Below are 19618 nucleotides of genomic sequence, written 5' to 3' on the forward strand. Positions count from 1 at the left end.
TATGGAAGAGAAGGTCTGTGATACAGTTTGCATATTTGCAGTTGGAGATCCACGAAGGGAGAAAAAACGAATCACGTATCATAAATAGGACAAACGTCAAAAAAAATCTCAACACGTGTACAGGAACATCGCAACGCCGTCAGAAGAAAGGACGCACTATCTTTGATATATGCACATACTAAATCGACAGGACACACATTCAACTGGGACAACGTAAAAGTAAAATTTAAGGCCAGTACTAAAAGTGCCAGAGACTTGGCTGAGTCTTGGCTATCAGATGAAAACGCCATCAACAGACACTTGGACATAAACCCAGCATATGCCAACTTAAGAAGGACATGTACACAATAATTAAACTATACAACCCCCCCCCCCACCTTGATCATACTGACTTAGTCACCTCCACCCACCCCCCCCCCCCCCATACTGAATGTGTTGCTATATATTGCCTTTGATTCTTGTAAGTCTAAGCATTATCCTCTGATGAAGACCCCTGATAGGGGTTGAAAGCTCAGGAATAAAACTATTTTATGATACGTGATTCGTTTTTTCTCCCTTCGTGGATCTCCAACTGCAAATATATATATATATATATATATATATATATATATATATATATATATATATATATATATACATATTGTGGCGGACGGCCAGGTCCCATGCCCGTCCGGGACACCCCTTCAATGTGTATTCAGGGGAGCAGCCCTGGACAGTGCAGTACCTTCCCCTGGACGCTGGATTGCCGCCCCCCTGGGTTGGAGCGGTGCCTCAGTCTCTTGCAGGGCTTCATGGGAAATGGAGTTCTCCACAACCACGTTAGGGTCTGGGGTGGCCGCCAGAGGGTGCGGCATGGGTCCCTGAGCCCAGCTGGATGAGTCTTCAGCCCCACCCCGGGAGTGCAACCGGAAACAGGTGGTCAAGCACCTGGAGCACTTCCGGGTGGGCCATAAAAGGAGCCAGCAACCACCACTCAATGGCCAGAGTTGGATGGAGGAGGACAAAGCTGTGGAGGAGTGGTGGTGAAATAGAGTATTGAGTGTCTTGTGCTTGGGACTATGTTGTGGCTGGAGTAGGGAATCCATTCCCGGACGGGTTTATCCAATTCTGGGAATTCGGGAGTCCTGGGCTCCTGGGAATGACACAGTGCACGGGCATCTCACATGTGAACGGTTTTAGAGTGAGCGACACTTCTTCTCTTGTTTCGTCGGCATCTTTTCATGTGTAAACTGATTAAGTCAGTGTTTGTGTTGCAATTACTTAGTACGTTTTCTTTAATTTTTCACTTAAGCTGCAACTGAAGTCTTCAATCTGCCTCAAGAATGATTTAAGATATGAAGAGGTAGAGGAAGTGACGGTGAAGGTGGTAGGGATGAGAACGGCGCCCATACGCATGTGCCGCATGGCCGCCCTGCTGGCCACTGCCGAGAGTTGATTCTACAAGTCAATCATGACCCCGAAAGTGGATAGTAGACATAACGTAGTATACGTGTACCAAATATCAGGTCAATAGTTCAAATGGTTTGCAATCTACAGGTGATTTAAAATAGCGTATTATATAAGAAGAAAGCTAATAGAGCAGTAGGGGGTGGTTGTAATTGGGGGGGATTAGTAAGGTGGAGTTTGGAAGGTGTTGGTCATAAAGTCTTTTTTATTATTTAGATGTTCTACTTTTTAAGCCTGCATATGCTGGGTTCAAGTCCAAGGGCCTCATTCATAATGCTGTGTGTAGAATTCACACTAAAACATGACGTAAGGAAAAAAGCAGAAATGTGCGTACACACAAAAAAATCCAGATGCATAAATCTGTGCGTTCGCCAACTTCCACGTTCTTCTGCTCCATAAATCCCAGTCAGCGTGAAAAGTAACACACGTGCACGCACCTCCTGTCCCGCCCCAACTCCTCCCAGAATTACGCCTCTTTGAATATGCAAATCAATATAAATAGCCCTTAAACTCAACAGTCTGTGAAAAGGCAATGGCAAAAGCACTGGGGAAAATAGAACAATTTTACCAAGTGGAGGCAAAGAAAAACGTACTCTTTGTTGGTTTAAACAGTGATATAAACAACAAAAGGAAGTTGATCGAGTGACAGAGAATGTCGGAGAAACTCAAAGCTCAAGTTCACAAAGTCGCACAGTGCCCGAAATAAAAAAGAAGTTGTCAGATATCAAAGTCACAGTGAAAAGGTGAGTCGTAGCCCACCGTCTGAGTGTCATATGAAAGCTTATTAGGGTACAGAGAAAAAAAAAAGGCACACAGTGGGAAAAAAGCTCGAAATGCCAACTTTAATCTCGAAATTTCTACTTTAATCACGTAGTTTATTTTGTCATTAAAGTAAAACATCATAAACTTCATCTTTAAATCGTTTAATTTCTTAGTTTCTCAAATCCCATCGTAACTAAAGTAGCACGTTAAATGCTTTGTTTTGTATTTGACCTTCTATGTGCTCTGTGTGTGTGAATCACTACGTGCTTCCGGGCTTTCTCTTCCTCCGACAGGACAAAGAATCCATTACATTCGTGATATTACAGCTCTCTGAATAATTAAAATACTGAGATGTATACTTGATATCATTTTAATGATGACAGGAGTTAAAGCATGTTATTAAACATGGGAACACGGTGGCGCATTGATTGTTCCTGCCTCATACAAGATGCTTGCTGCATTTCATCTTAAAAATGATATCGTCATCATATGTAAATATGTGCTTTATAAAGTGGCTCAGATTGTGCAAATATTATAACTGTACCGCAAGTTTACAATGAGGTGATTATACTTATAAGTCCAAACAGTTCTACCAGGAGCACTTGATGGACTGATTGAGTGCGTTTAGAGTTCTTGGGATGAAACTGTTTGTGAACCGCGAGGTCCGTACAGGAAAAGCTCTAAAGCGTTTGTCAGCGTGTGCTTGATGCTGTATACCGATAATTCTCTTTCCAATCCGCTGCTGTAGAGCTGTGATTCCACACTCAGATACAGTGATATACTGTAAATACTCTGAGTGGTGCAGTGAGAGTAACAACGTTAAAGCAGCTATGGCATTTGGAATACTTTGGCCATTCCGTGGACCATTATATTTTTACAGGTTAATTACAATCAGATGCCTTAAACTAATAAACAATATGTAGTTAATTTCAGTGTATTTGAGAAAGCCGTCAGGAATGTGGATCTAAAAAAGAAAGGGAAACCACACTGGAACAAAAGATTCCAGTTGACGCCGGGTGCCGCCAGTTTGTAAATCCAAGCGGAGAACTGACGTATTTCAAGCATTTTGCTGGCATGAAAATGTGAGTGACTTTACGCCAAGTTTAGGTTTTATACATTGCGATTTGAGCATGGAAACGGGAGTACGCAACATTTTTGTGTGTACGCACTGTTTATACATGAGGCCCCAAGTGTCTGTCAATGGCGTTTTCATTAGAGAGCCCTGATTCAGCCCCTGGTACTCTTGGTATTGGCCCTAGAATTTTACTTTCAAAGTGGCCCACTGTAACATGTGTCTGGAGAAAATGCATATATATATTTATATATGGGCGGCAAGGTGGCGCAGTGGGTAGTGGCTGCTACTTTGCAGTTAGGAGATCTGGGTTCGCTTCCCAGGTCCTCCCTGCATGGAGTTTGCATGTTCTCCCCGTGTCTGAGTAGGTTTCCTCCCACAGTCCAAAGACATGCAGATTAGGTGCATTGGCGATTTTAAATTGTCCCTAGTGTGTGCTTGGTGTGTGGGTCTGTGTGTGCGTGCCCTGCGGTGGGCTGGCGCCCTGCCCGGGGTTTGTTTCCTGCCTTGCAATGTTTTAGGATTTTTTACAGTATTTTAAAGGCTCTGATAACCTAGTGTAAAGCGTTGGCGCAGGGATAGTAAATTGGTACTATTTTCACAGATAAGCGTGCCCATGCAATTCTTGCCCTCCAGGAGGCAGTACTTCTCTGTAACCCTAACCTAAGTATAGAAGGACCCAGAGGTGAAAAAAAAATACAAGCCACAGGATTAAAGAAATTGCCTGCAAAGCTTAGAGACAAAATTGTGTTGAGACACAAATCTGGGAAAGGCTAACTATCTTTTTCTATAGCGGTGAAGGTTCCCAAGAGCAGAATGGCCTCCTCCATCACTTTTACATGGATGAAGTTTGGAACATCCATGAGTCTTCCAAGAACTGGCTGCCTGGTCAAAGTGGTCAATCTGGGGAGAAGGGTCATACTAGGAGAGGTGACCAAGAACTCAATGGTCACTCCAGCTGAGCTCTAGAGAACCTGTATGGAGATGGGAGAAACTTCTAGAAGGACAGGCATCACTTCAAAACTTCACTAATCTGGGCTTTACCTCAAAGTGGCCGGATGACACGTGAAATCACGCTTGGAGTTTATAAAAAGGCACCTAAAGAACTCTCAAGGCTGTGAGAAACAAGATTCTCTTGTCTGATGAAATCAATATTGAATTGTTTGGCCCCAATTCTAAGCCTGCTGTCTGGAGGATGCCAGGCACTCTCGGTTACCTGAGCAATACCATTCCAATGGTGAGGTATGGTGCTGGCATGATCATAATGTGAGGCTGGCAACTGGGAGACTACACCGGTTTGAGGGAAACCTGAATGGAGCAAACTATGGAGACAACCTTAATAAAAAAAAAACTCCATTAGAGCTCTGTGGACCTCAGTCTGGGTCAAAGGTTAACCTTCCATTGGGACAATGACGCTACGTACAAAGCAAAAACAGCACAGGGTTGGCTTAGGGATAACTCTGGGAATATCTTTGACTTGTCCAGCTTGAACCCAATTAAACACCTCTGGAGACATCTGAAAAGTGCTGTCCACCTAAAGTCTCCATCCAACCTGAAAGAGTTTGAAAGGACCTGAAGAGAAGAATGGCAGAAAAAAACCCTAAATCCAGGTATGCCACATCAGAGTCAGGAAGGCACCAGGCCTACTTAAATGAAGTACCAAGTAAAGGGTTTGAACACTTGTGTCAATGGGATATTCCAGTTTTAAATTTATAATGAATTTTGCAAAAATTTCAAAAATCATGTTTTTGCTTTATCATGTACTAGCATAATACCTGCGCTTCGCAGCGGAGAAGTAGTGTGTTAAAGAGGTTATGTAAACATATATATACATATATACATATACACATACATATATATATACACATATCAACATATATATACACATACATACATACATAGTGCGTTGTAACACGGGCTGTGATTGTTACATGGGAGGGAGACGACAAATCACAGCTTCCCGCTTTCTAATCGGGCCTGTGATTGGTGCTTTGACTGATGCCCAGATCCCACAGTATGTCCCCTTAGGAGAAGCGTTAGGCAAGTGTAATTGAATAGCGGTGCTGCAAGTTTAGCTTTACACCTGTTTTTAAGGCTTATTGACTGAAAGGGGCTTTCATGAAAAAAGTTAGGGCTTTGCTACAGGATACACCCTCCACAAGTTAAGGAAGTAAAAATAAAGGTATATATTTCTGGTTTATTTAAACCTTTTAAGTTTGTATGTGGGCGGTATGGTGGCGCAGTGAACGGTGCCAGTTAGGAGACCCGGGTTCGCTTCCGTGTGTGGAGTTTGAATGTTCTCCCCGTGTCTGTCTGGGTTTCCTCCGGGTACTCCAGTTTCCTCCCACAGTCCAAAGACATGCAGGTTAGGTGCATTGGCGATTCTAAATTGTCCCTGGTGCGTGTGGGTGTGTGTGCCCTGCGGTGGGCTGGCACCTTGCCCGGGGTTTGTTTCCTGCCTTGTGCCCTGTGTTGGCAGGGATTGGCTCCTGTATTTAGGATATAGCGGGTTGGATAATGGATGGATGGACATTTGTATGCATAGCCCCATTTGCATGTTTTCGTTTTTTTTCTTTCTTCAGTAATATTTCAGCAAACCCGGAGCTTGTCAGTTCAAATCCTGGTACTGACACCACTGTGTGACCCTGAGGAAGTCACTTCACCTGCCTGTGCTGCAAAAAACCAAAGTAATGTAACAAATTGTACCTCAGATGTTGCAAGTTGCTGGAATAAAGGCATAAGTCAAATAGATAAATATGTATTATACACATAGGAACTATTCATTTATTTTCAGTTAAGTCATCTGCAGCAAACCTTTATAAATGAGGGTTTCTCCTTTTTAGATAGTGCATACTGTTTCTTCTTCATTGAGGTTTTCTCTTGGAGAGCTTTTTTCATTTCATTGAAAATTAAAGCAGCAGCTGACAAAATATGTAGCTTTCTTATTAATTTTCAACATTGTGTAAAATAACTTTATAAAGTAACATAAAATGTTTAAATACTGGTTATCCTTTTACACTAAAATATTACTAAAGAGATACAAAAAAAGTAAAATGCATATGTTGTTTTTCTTTAAGGAGATTAAATATTACTGAAGAAAGAAAAAAAAAACTAAAACAGCCAAATGGGGCTATGCATACGAACTTAAAAGGTTTAAATAAAACAGAAATATATACCTTTATTTTAACTTCCTTAACTTGTGGAGGGTGTATCCTGTAGCAAAGCCCTAACTTTGTTCGTGAAAGCCCGTTTCAGTCAATAAGTCATAAAATCAGGTGTAAAGATATTGACAATAAGCTACGCAAACCCACCAAGACATGGAATCGTTTAAATCAAGGCGTGAGTCGAAAAACACCATCCCATACTATGAGTTAACGATTAACACATTTCTATATGTATTGTAAGCATACAATACAACTGATAATATGTTGTGCTTATTTATCTGGTGTACCGACATTTTTGCGCATTTAACAGCTGAAATCTAACGTGGTTTGTGCCCTTCAGAATGAAAACAGTTTGCATTTATCTTTTTAATAAAAGGCGAGCTTTTAAGCCTGAGAAATCACCCCGTAAATGCACACGTTTAATTGCACATGTGTTAATATGTATGCTTACACACTGTTTCTTCTTCATTGAGGTTTTCTCTAGCATGTAGATCGGGGTAATTACATTCATGGCATTCGTGGTGTGAATCACAATCTGATTGTATGGGTGGTTACCTACCAGGTAACGCTTATGGTTGGCCAGCAAGTCAGCTAACATCAGCCATGGTGCCTTCAGTTGTGAGAAGCAGATCATAGAATGGTTAAAAATAGTTTACTGTCAAATAATGCAAAGAGTACGCGACACGTGTTTGCCCCTTATTCTTGGCTCATCAGGCGTACACACTCACTGCACTCGCTTATGGGAATCGAACCTCGGACGTCAGCGCTAGAGGGGCTTTGCAGCGGTGAAGTATTGCTTTTAAATTTTAATTAAGAAGAAAAGAAAACCTTTTTAAATTGAGGGAAAATATACTAATAACAATTTGTTAAGGATCTGTTTTTTTGTGAAGCTGCCTTTACATAGCCTGTCCGCTGTTTTATAAACGAACGCCATATAAGGCCGTCCTTTCTCCTTCACAGTCAGTTCATGTGATTACGTGTGAGGCGTGATGACGCGACATGCAAACCCCGCCTCCCACAGCCAGCGAGCTGCAGTCCATTACTGTATATGGACAAAAAAGAGGTTCCAGTTATGACCATTACGCTTTGAATTTCGAAATGAAACCTGCCTAACTTTTGTAAGTAAGCTGTAAGGAATGAGCCTGCCAAATTTCAGCCTTCCACCTACACGGGAAGTCGGAGAATTAGTGATGAGTGAGTGAGTGAGTGAGTGAGTGAGTGAGTGAGTGAGTGAGTGAGTGAGTGAGTGAGTGAGTGAGTGAGTGAGTGAGTGAGGGCTTTGCCTTTTATTAGTATAGATTGAGTATTGATTCAATGTGGAAAATAATGAATTTACATGATTTAGGGCGTCAGGCTGTAACATAACAAAATATGACAAAAGTGAAGAGGTCTGAAGACTTTCTAATCATAAGTGTTTATACTCACCAAATGGCTGGATGTCAGACTGGGAGACAGGTTGCAGGTTAACAACATCATTCCTCGGTAAGATATATTCATAGTACACACTTGGGTTAGGCTGCTGGTAAATAATCTGTGAACAAAAAATCAAAAACATATTTCATTGTGGAATAAATGTATTGTCATACGCTTATTCAGCAATGTCTCATCATGGAGAAGCATTTCAGAAGGACACCGAAAGGGGCGGGGCCACCAACCAGACATCTTATGACCAAGCTCTGCCCGTACCCCAAACATCAAATCAGAACATCAGCAGAATATCCACACCCAGCATGCAGTTCACTTAGGGGATTCCAGACTGGGTACAAATACAAATACCTGGTATGTGAATTTCCCCTTGGGGATTAATAAAGTATCTATCTATCTATCTATCTATCTATCTATCTATCTATCTATCTATCTATCTATCTATCTATCTATCTATCTATCTATCTATCTATCTATCTATCTAAAAAACTGTGTGAAACACAGAGAGAAAGGATGACTGCTATGATACCAGTTGGTGAAAAGAATGAAGATCTCAAAAAACACCACAAAAGCCAGATCTTCACTTGTCTCCTTAGAAGTAGGCCTCACCCCAGGCACACAGACCCCCAAACTCAAGTGAAAGCACAGGTGGCTCAAGGGGCTCAGGCTTTACAAGTTCAAAATGTTTAGAAATACACAAAAATGACCATCAAGGGAGAGGATGACCATAAACCTTCTGGCTTAAAGGACAAAAACAAAACAATGCTCTTCAAATTCAAAGAATTTATGAAAATTTCAGAAGACTATTAATGCGCCACATGAAATTTACTAAGGGAATTCAAGATTTTCTACCAATAGTACCAATACCCAGTAGGTTACTAAAGACACACACTGTGTGAAAGTGAGAGACAGAGAGAAAGGACGAGGACTCAGATGACTGACTGCTGTGACACCAGTTGGTGAAAAGAAGTTAGGTCTCAAAAAAATACCACAAAAGCTAGACAGGGACCTTCACTTGTCTCCTTAGAAGCAGGCTTCACCCCAGGCAACCAGACCTCAATCTCAAGTGTCAGAACAGGTGCCCCAAAGGGGCTCAGGCTTTACAAGTTCAAAATGTTTAAAAATTAACAAAAATACTTTCAAGGGAGAGGATGACCATAAAACATCTGGTTTGAAGGACATGAACAAAACAATGTTCTTTCAATTCAAAGAATTTATTACAAATTCAGAAGATCAGCAGACTGTCTGTGCCCCACTTGCAATTAACTAAGGGGATTCAAGACTTTCTGCCAGTGCTACAAAAACCCAGTAAGTTACTAAAGACAAACACTGTGTGACAGTGAGAGACAGAGAAAGGACAAGGACAATGACTGACTGCTGTGACACCAAATGGTAAAAAGGGTGGAGGTCTCAAAAGTAACTGTTATGATCGGGGCTGAATTTTGGGGTATTATAGCCTTTTCCTATTATGGAAGTCATTTTGCATACCACTATTAGGGGCATGTCCCGCATTTCAAGGGGCATGGTCTCCAGGATTCAAATTCATCCACAGACGGGATAGAATGTTAGCATTTGCACTGAACTTGGTTTTTCGACTTCTTGCCGGAATTTTGACTGTGATTGATGCTTCTTGTCTGGGTTTCGGTTGCTTCATTTTATTTTAGTTTTGTTTGCTTTGCCTTTTTGCATGCTTCACCCACTTTAACTCAGGAAATTCTGCTTTCCTGCCGAGTCAGGACAATACCAATAAAGCCAGACCAGGACTTTCACTTGTCTCCTTTGAAGCAGGCCTCACCCCAAATAGCCAGACCCCAAACTCAAGTGTCAGAACAGGTGGCTCAATGGGTTTAAACTGCCAACGGGACAATAGCACACATGGCACCCGCTACAATGGTACAACACCCTACTACTAGATTCATTTGTGGAATACCTGCGTTCACACGCGCTTGATGAAACTGGAATATAACTACGACACAATCGATTATTGAATCATTTAATATGTAGTCGATGCCACTGTGTCATAGACCAGCACCACTTCCAGACCTAAAACAACGCATTGCATTGTGGGATGAATGCTGCTCACTTACGCAGAGTGTTACTTTCATAGTCTGCACTACTGTAGGATGAAGTACTGTGAAATTGGTTTTTCTCGCTTTTTTCACTGAGACTCTAATGAGATCACGGGCTGGGCCAGTGGACCACTCAGAGGTTGTACCTGCGCCACGTGTGGCCGCCATTTTAATAGGCAGATTTTAGGCAGCAAGTGATCAGTCAGTTCTTGAAGGTGGTGTGTTGCAAGTAGGCAAATTGCCAAGCGTAAGGATCTGAGGGACTTGTGATCGCATCTCCAAAAAACAGCAGGTCTTCTGGGGGTGTTCCCAGTGTGCATTGGCCATCCAAGGAAGGGCAACCGGTGAACCGGCGGCAGAGTCATGGGCACCTAAGGCTCAATGATGCACGTGGGGAGTGAACGCTAAGCCTGCCAAGTCCGATCCCACAGAAGAGCTATTGGAGCAAAGATTGCTGGAAAACTTCATGCTGGCCTTGTGTCCAAACACACAGTGTATCGTAGCTTGCTGCGTATGGGGTTGCACAAACGCAGGCTGGTCAGAGTGCCCATATTGACCCTTGCCCACCACCGGATGTGCCTACAATGCACACGTGAGTACCAAAGCTGGACCATGGAGCAATGGAAGAAGGTGGCCTGGTCTGCTGAATCACATTTTCTTTTAGATTGTGTGTTGTCAAGACCAAAGCATGGACCAAAAGTTGTGCTGCACTCTCAGTCAGATAAAGTCTCATTTTGGGGATGTTATACAGAGTGATTCTGCATGAACAAGAGTTGGTTAAAATGGGGTCAGATAAAGAAAGCTGCTCATCCAGGTTTCTTGCTGTCACACACGTGTGCTTGGGGAACAACTTAACGGCTTAGATAATAGCAATGCTACCCCGAACCAGCCGAGGGCGCTAAGCAGTAACGGTGTCTCTTCTTCTTTCCCCTCTGCAGACAGAATGACGGACATGCCGACTCCTGTGACATCACTTCTGGAACCTGTTCCACCTGTACCCACCTCTTCCTCCCAGAATTCAACTTAAGTACCACCACCATCTTATGCAAACATGCATTTTATTTGTGCCAACTTTCAATATACGGGGTTTGCCTACGGGTGCCCCAGACCCTTTATATGTGTTCTTGTCTTTCTCTTTACACCTGGCAGGCATTTGTAACAAGGAGCCAAGCTGTACAGTTGGCTGGCAAGAAGCTCCAACTTAGTCAGGTTGCGCTGTAGATGGTGGTCCGTCATCCAAATTGAAATATCAGTCACACATGCAGAGACACTTTCAGAGGAGGGAACAACAGATACAACTGTGCATCATCAACACAGCACTGATATGAGAAACCATGAGACTGGACGATGGGGTCCAGTGAGGTGTTGCAGAGAGAGGAGAGTAGAGGGCCCAGCACCAATCCTTGGGGTATCCCTGTGTATGTCTGATACACCCTTGATCTCTCCTTGCTGGCAAACATCTGCCCAAAATGTAGGACTCATACCATCTGAGAGCAGTGCTGGTGATGCCAAAGTCAGAGAGAGTGGCAAGAAGGATATCATGATTGACTGTATCAAAGGCAGAGGAGAACTCTAGAAGGATCAGGACTGATGACATATTGGTAGCTCTAGTTAACCATAGCTGGTCAACCACAGTCGATAGATAAGTGTCAAGCGTGTTTCTGAGAACTTTAGGGTTATGGAAGAGGTGAGCTACACCATTCATGCAGACAGGACGGACTGCCGAAAGAGGATGTAGGAGGAAAACAGATGACCAGGCCAGGAAGAAGGACAGTTTCTTACCCAGGCAAAAGAAGCTCCATCTTTGTCAGGTTGAGCTATAGATGGTGGTCCTTCATCGACATTGAAATATCAGTAACACATGCAGAGACACTTTCAAAGGAGGGAACAAGAAATACAGCTGTGCATCGTCAGCATAGCACTGATATGACAAACCATGGGATTGGATGATTGGGTCCAGTGAGGTGGTGCAGACAGAGAGATGAGTAGAGGACCCAGCACCAATCCTTGGGGTATCCCTATGTATGTCTGATACATCCTTGATCTCTCCATGCCGGCAAACATCTGCCCAAGATTTAGGACTCATACCGTCTGAGAGCAGTCCCGGTGATGCCAAGGTCAGAGACGGTGGCAAGAAGGATCTCATGATTGACTGTTTCAAAGGCAGAGGAGAGATCTAGAAGGATGAGGACTGATGACATATGGGCAGCTCTAGTTAACCATAGCTGGTCGACCACAGTTGGTAGATAAGTGTCAAGAGAGCTTCTGAGAACTTTAAGATTGTGGAAGTGGTGAGCTACACCATTAATGCAGACTGGATGGACTGCCAAAAGAGGATGTAGGAGGAGAGCAGATGACTTGGTCAGAAATGAGGACAGTTTCTTACCCAAGTGGGAGGCCAGAGCAGAGAGACAGGACGGATAAAGGCCAGGATGGCCAGCTGGATAAAGAAATAATTTTGTGCCCGGCCAGACTAATATGTTGTTTTGGACCAACGGAAGCTGGGAGTTGGAAGCAGTTCCATTCCCCATACAGTAGGTGGCAGCCCAGCAAGGACACCCACGGGGTGCTTGGGAGTTGGAGTCCAGAAGTGAAACCCTGTTGGGTTCCCAGGGTGGCAACAGAAGGCATTATTGGGGAAAGACATCCCTATTTTCTACATGGTCTGGAAGTGCTTCTAGGAAGACTTGGCCTGCCATCGGATGAGTCACAGTTGGGAGGCAGCAAGCAACAGGAGGACAGAAGGAGGACGAATTTGGTTATTTTGGGAAAATTGTGACAGATTTTTGCACCGGTGATTTTGGAAAGGTGTTATTTAACTCCACATGTATTGTGCTTTACTGTGTCTGAGGTCTGGGGCTCAGGGACGCCCCCTGGTGGTTACAGGGATTTAACCTGGAAAGTTATGGAGAGAAAAAGAGAGACATCTTGTGGAGAAACAGAGAGCAACAACACCTAAGCCTGGGAACACAACCTGAAGCTACCAACTGAAGGTAGGATCTCATCCAGATATACAAGTGAGACGCATCTCAGAAGACATAAATTTTTTTTGTATGTTATGCCGGAATGCCCCACCATATTTCCAAGTAGGACTGAATGTTTATTTTATTTTTGTCTAAATTTCTTCAGACTTTCATTCATCTTTTCCAGAACTATTGCGGCACATGGCTGGGGGTGGTACCCAGCCGGGACGCCCAAGAGGAGCGCTTACGCCTTCTCCAGACCATGAGGGGGCGACCGCCCTGGTGGCTTTGGGGACCATGGGTACAGAGCCTTGAAGCACAACCCTGTAGGGGCCTGTGGTCACCGCCAGGGGGTGCCCCAATGGATGAGGAAGAAGACCAGGGACACCCAGAGTGCGCAACCGGCACTTCCGCCACACTGGGGAGTGTCGGCAGAATATTGTCGGGAAGCACCTGGAGAACATCCGGGTGGTTATAAAAGGGGCCGCCTCCCTCCATTCGATGGCTGGAGTCGGGTGAGGAGAGGACCAAGTCTTGTTGGAGAGGAGTGGAGGCGGCCTGAAGAAAGAGGCCTGGACTCTTGGGGGAGTTGTTTGGGGTTGTGTGCTTCACTGTAAATAGTAATGTATAATAAACGTGTGTTGGGTGAGCCATCGGTGTCCGCTTGTCTGTGTCCGGGTCATAATCCACACTATAAAGAGTTAAATGTGAACTGTTGTTTTCTGCTGTCACAAGACAAGAATTGCAATGTCACCGAGCACCCTAATGTATAAATATTGGGCGTCTGATTTGGGAATGCATTTGCTGTTTGGGGGGTTTGTGTTGTAACGTAATTGTTTTTCTTTTGTTGGGGGACTTGATAATACGTTATTTGCACATATCACTGACTACTGAGTGTTGCTCTGGGATTTTTGTGATGAGTGGATAAACAAAGACAAGTGTGGGCCACTGAACCCTGAAACAGTTTATAATTTAGGCTAAATATTTGCTGCATATGAGCCAGCAGCATTCTGATTGTACGGTTGATCCGTGAAAGTCGTACATTGTGATAACAGAAATAGAAAAATATGGATCAGTTTACATTTAACCATTAATTTTCATTAAAAAGTCACAGAATTGGTGTCCCTTATTAACAAAATCTCTCTTGTTGACAGAGAAGTATAGAGAAGGCCAGAAGGAGTTGTGTCTTTGTGGAATTAGAGAAAGCATACAGTGCATCCGGAAAGTATTCACAGCGCATCACTTTTTCCACATTTTGTTATGTTACAGTCTTATTCCAAAATGGATTAAATTCATTTTTTCCTCAGAATTCTACACACAACACCCCATAATTACAACGTGAAAAAAGTTTACTTGACATTTTTGTAAATGTATTAAAAATAAAAAAATTGAGAAAGCAAATGTACATAAGTATTCATAGCCTTTACCGTGAAGCTCAAAATTGAGCTCAGGTGCATCCTGTTTCCTCTGATCATCCTTGAGATGTTTCTGCAGCTTCATTGGAGTCCACCTGTGGTAAATTCAGTTGACTGGACATGATTTAGAAAGGCACACACCTGTCTATAGAAGGTCCCACAGTTGACAGTTTATGTCAGCACACAAACCAAGCATGAAGTCAAAGGAATTGTCTGTAGACCTCCGAGACAGGATTGTCTCGAGGCACAAATCTGGGGAAGGATACAGAAAAATTTCTGCAGCTTTGAAGGTCCCAATGAGCACAGTGGCCTCCATCATCCGTAAGTGGAAGAAGTTCAAAACCACCAGGACTCTTCCTAGAGCTGGCCGGCCATCTAAACTGAATGATTGGGGGAGAAGGGCCTTAGTCAGGGAGGTGACCAAGAACCCGATGGTCACTCTGTCAGAGCTCCAGAGGTTCTCTGTGGAGAGAGGAGAACCTTTCAGAAGGACAACCATCTCTGCAGCAATCCACCAATCAGGCCTGTATGGTAGAGTGGCCAGACGGAAGCCACTCCTTAGTAAAAGGCACATGGCAGCCCACCTGGAGTTTGCCAAAAAGCACCTGAAGGACTCTCAGACCATGAGAAAGAAAATTCTATGGTCTGATGAGACAAAGATTGAACTCTTTGGTGTGAATGCCAGGCGTCACGTTTGGAGGAAACCAGGCACCGCTCATCACCAGGCCAATACCATCCCTACAGTGAAGCATGGGCGACTGGGGCGACGGTTCATCTTTCAGCAGGACAACGACCCTAAGCACACAGCCAAGATATCAAAGGAGTGGCTTCAGGACAACTCTGTGAATGTCCTTGAGTGGCCCAGCCAGAGCCCAGACTTGAATCCGATTGAACATCTCTGGAGAGATCTTAAAATGGCTGTGCACCGACGCTTCCCATCCAACCTGATGGAGCTTGAGAGGTGCTGCAAAGAGGAATGAGCGAAACTGGCCAAGGATAGGTGTGCCAAGCTTGTGGCATCATATTCAAAAAGACTTGAGGCTGGAATTGCTGCCAAAGTGGCATCGACAAAGTATTGAGCAAAGGCTGTGAATACTTATGTACATGGGATTTCTCAGTTTTTTTTATTTTTAATAAATTTGCAAAAACCTCAAGTAAACGTTTTTCACGTTGTCATTATGGGGTGTTGTGTGTAGAATTCTGAGGAAAAAAATGAATTGAATCCATTTTGGAATAAGGCTGTAACATAACAAAATGTGGAAAAAGTGATGCGCTGGGAATACTTTCCGGATGCACTGTATGACAGGGTGAGGAGAGAGGAGTTGTGGTATTGTATGAGGAAGTCGGGAGTGGCAGAGAAGTACGTAAGAGTTGTACAGGATATGTACGAGGGAAGTGTGACAGTGAGGTCTGTGGTAGGAGTGACGGAGGTGGGATTACATCAGGGATCGGCTCTGAGCCCTTTCTTATTTGCAATAGTGATGGACAGGTTGACAGATGAGATTAGACAGGAGTCCCCGTGGACTGTGATGTTTGCTGATGACATTGTGATCTGTAGTGATAGTAGGGAGCAGGTTGAGGAGACCCTGGAGAGGTGGAGATATGCTCTAGAGAGGAGAGGAATGAAGGTCAGTAGGACCACCATGACAGAATACATGTGTGTGAATGAGAGGGAGGTCAGTGGAATGCTGAGGATGCAGAGAGTAGAGCTGGTGAAGGTGGATGAGTTTAAATACTTGGGATCAACAGTACAGAGTAACAGGGATTGTGGAAGAGAAGTGAAGAAGAGAGTGCAGGCAGGGTGGAATGGGTGGAGAAGAGTGTCAGGAGTGATTTGTGACAGACGGGTATCAACAAGAGTGAAAGGGAAGGTCTTCAGGATGGTAGTGAGACCAGCTATGTTATATGGGCTGGAGATGGTGGCACTGACCTGAAAGCAGGAGACAGAGCTGGAGGTGGCAGAGTTAAAGATGCTATGGTTTGCATTGGGTGTGACGAGGATGGACAGGATTAGAAATGAGGACATTAGAGCACAGGCCTGGAGGGCCGCAGTGGCTGCAGGTTTTCATTCTAACCCTTTTCCTAATTAGTGACCAGTTTTCACTTCTAATTAACTCCTTTCTCCTGAATTTTAATAGCCGTGTTTTTAATAATTCAATCCTCTCAATTTATTCTTTTCTTCATTAAATGGCAGCCAAACAGAAGCGAGACATGAAACGAGCCAACAGATGACCAGCTAAACTGGGGTTTCAAACTCCAACCAATTTCACTCCAACCAGTTTCTTAATGAGAAGCCAGTTCTTGCTGTTAATTAAACCCGTTACGTAATTCCACGGCTTGCTGCTGCTCTAATTCTACTACAGCAGACATTTCCCAAACTGTTGATTTTCTCTTTCTGATTATTGACCTGAGAGATCAACCTTACCAAGACACTCACCTTTCTTTATGTTCAGATAATGTGGTTAGCTGGTCACCTGTTTGCTTGGCTGCTAATTAAGGACGTAGAAAAAACTAAGGGGTCTGAGTCGAGTTAATTAAAACTAAAGCAAAAGAAGTTAATTAGCAGCAAAAACAGGTCACTAATTAAGAAGGTGATTAGAATGAAAACCTGCAGCCACTGCAGCCCTCCAGGACTCGAGTTTGACACCCCTGCATTAGACGGTCAGCTCAGGTTGGACGGTTGGGAGACAAAGTCAGAGAGGTGAGATTGCATTGGTTTGGACATGTGCAGAGGAGAGATGCTGGGTATATTGAGAGAGGGGGGTCCTAAGGAAAGAGCTGCCAGGAAAGAGGAAAAAAGGAAGGCCTAAGAGGTTTATGGATGTGGTGCAGGTGATGGGTGTGAGAGATCAAGATGATGAGGACAGGAAAGATATGGAAAAAGATGATCCGCTCTGGTGACCCCTAACGACAGAAGCCAAAAGAAGAAGAAGATTAAGAAATGTCTCTGCTACTGTTTCGGAAGGTGCGCATTGAGAAATGCTGCCATGTTCTGTAATACCAAATTCCTTCAGAGTGTCATGGAGGTATTTTTGTGTGTATCCTAAAGAACTGCCATGAGACCACTCATGGTGTGAATGACATAGAGCTTGAAATCTCTCCTGTAAAGTGTGCGCTGTGATGGGACATTTTTTATGAATATCGTTCTATCTCTGACTAGGTACTTTGTATGCTTTGGCGACTGTTGCATTAATTTGGTTACAGTGATCCCTCGTTATATCGTGCTTCGTCTTTCGCGGCTTCACTCCATCGCAGATTTTAAATGTAAGCATATGTGAATATATATCATGGATTTTTCACTGCTTCGTGGATGTCTGCGGTCTACAGTACGTGTGCTTCCTCAGTTGATTTGCCCATTTGAATTCAAACAAGGGACGCTATTGGCGGATGGCTGAGAAGCTACCCAGTCAGAGCACGCGGTTAAGCTCCTGGGTGCTGTGCTAACTCTCGAGCGTCTCGCGACCATTCTACGAATGGCAAAAGATCTCCAGACATCAGTTGAAGAATGGGACCCGCAAATGATTCGTTCTTTGCAATTTAAAAATGCTCTTGACGGCGCCACGGAAGTATATAGGAACCTCTTTACACAAATGAAAAAGCAGCGCCAGCAACTGTCCATCATGATGTTCCTTAAACGCAAAACACTGTCTAGTACACCTTCAGTGGAAGAAGACGACGGCAGTGCTACACAGTCGCCTGAAGAGGCTCCTTTAGAACAGCCGTGACAGTGCAGTAAATGTCATCGTTATCTGACAAGTTGGTGAGTACCCAAAACTATTTTTCTACGTACTTAGTACATGTATGTACGTTTATTGTAACTGTGCACACATTTTATACAATTTTTTCCTTGCAGTGTTGGTATTTATTGCCGGTGGCCTGTCTATCGTAATGGCTGTACCAAATGTGATATCGGAGACGCTCTACAGTATCTTTAAAATAACATTTTGGTTTTATGTACAGCATTTACATGTTATAGATTTTTCACGTATTTTTATATTACCTACTCAATTACAATATGTTTAAAACTGTATTACGTATTAAATAAAACTCCTCAATGATATACGATACGTATGTTTGTGAGTAGTATATAAACTGTGTTTACATACATAATTTCAACAAATCTTACCTAATAACTAAGAGAATATATAGGGTTTATGCTGTATAACTGTACGAGGAATATTTATAAACCATGTGGGAGAGTTTATAAGGACTTAAAATATATAAAAATAACCATATAAACATATGGTTTCTACTTCGTGGATTTTCTTATTTCGTGGGTGGCTCTGGAACGCAACCCCTCTGATGGAGGAGGGATTACTGTATTAGGAAAAGCTGGGTGCATAATGAATGACAAGTGTCACCTCTCATGTGCGTAATTGGAGAAAAGAGTAACAGGGACACAATTAAGCTTCAGATATGATTCTACTAACGTGTACTTCTCATCATGATTACATTTCGCATAGGGAATCTTGTACTATGACCTAAGTTTACAAAGCCGACTGTGCTTTTGATTTGCCCCTAAAGCAAAACCTCCTTTGTTTCTACCATTCTCTCAAAAAATATGACTGACAGGAGACTCAAGAAGTCTGATTGAAACAATACAAATAGTAATGATAACTATTGAGGGGAGAGAATGGCGGTTCTGAGGAGAAGGTGGTATCTGGGAGGTTGCCAGTTCAAATCCCACTACTTCCAGAAAGGATCCTACTCTGTTGGGCCCTCGTGCAAGGTCCTTTACCTAAAAATTGCTCCAGGGGTGCTGTACAATGACTGACCCTGCACTCTGACTCTCAAAAGGTCATGCGAAAAGACAATTTCCCCTCAGGGATTAATAATCTATCTTATATTTTCCGCACCTGAATCTAATCTGCATTCAGGATTTGTCGATTTCTTAAATGAAAAAAAGTTAGTTCACGGTTCTAATTCGCACCTTTCCTTCAAAGGTTTGAAAAATCAAACGTGCAGCTCCTTCAGAACGTGGTGGACGTGTGTTGCATGCTAAACACGTGTCCTGCCTGTCTGTGTTGGGTTTAGGGTGGCTGTATGTGCCCTTGGCATCACAACTGGCATCCCAGATGGGACTCTGCTGGCAGGAGTCACTTTAATTATTGTGGCTCAGCGCTGACACAGCAGCACGAGGCACACAGCACAGTGGTTTATTGATGCTGTTGCTTTCACAGCACACAAGCATAGTCCCTGTTGCCACCAGTCCTTCCACTTCCACTTCTCCTCAGGCATTGTCCTCTTCCACCCGACTCTGGCCGTCAACTTCTGGCAACCAGCCCCCTTTATTAGGGCACCC

General features: G+C 43.5%; 1 protein-coding gene across 1 annotated transcript in view; it reads right to left on the minus strand.

The window, feature by feature from the left end:
* The window catches only part of adamtsl7 (ADAMTS-like 7), a 361338-nt gene that overhangs the window by 125810 nt on the left and 215910 nt on the right, over positions 1–19618 (minus strand). The window contains exon 4 of the mRNA XM_051929912.1: positions 7870–7975. Within this exon, the coding sequence (XP_051785872.1) occupies positions 7870–7975 (106 nt within the window). The remainder of the gene's footprint in view (positions 1–7869; positions 7976–19618) is intronic.

The sequence above is a fragment of the Erpetoichthys calabaricus genome, chromosome 7 (assembly GCF_900747795.2).
Source record: "Erpetoichthys calabaricus chromosome 7, fErpCal1.3, whole genome shotgun sequence".
Lineage (NCBI taxonomy): Eukaryota > Metazoa > Chordata > Cladistia > Polypteriformes > Polypteridae > Erpetoichthys > Erpetoichthys calabaricus.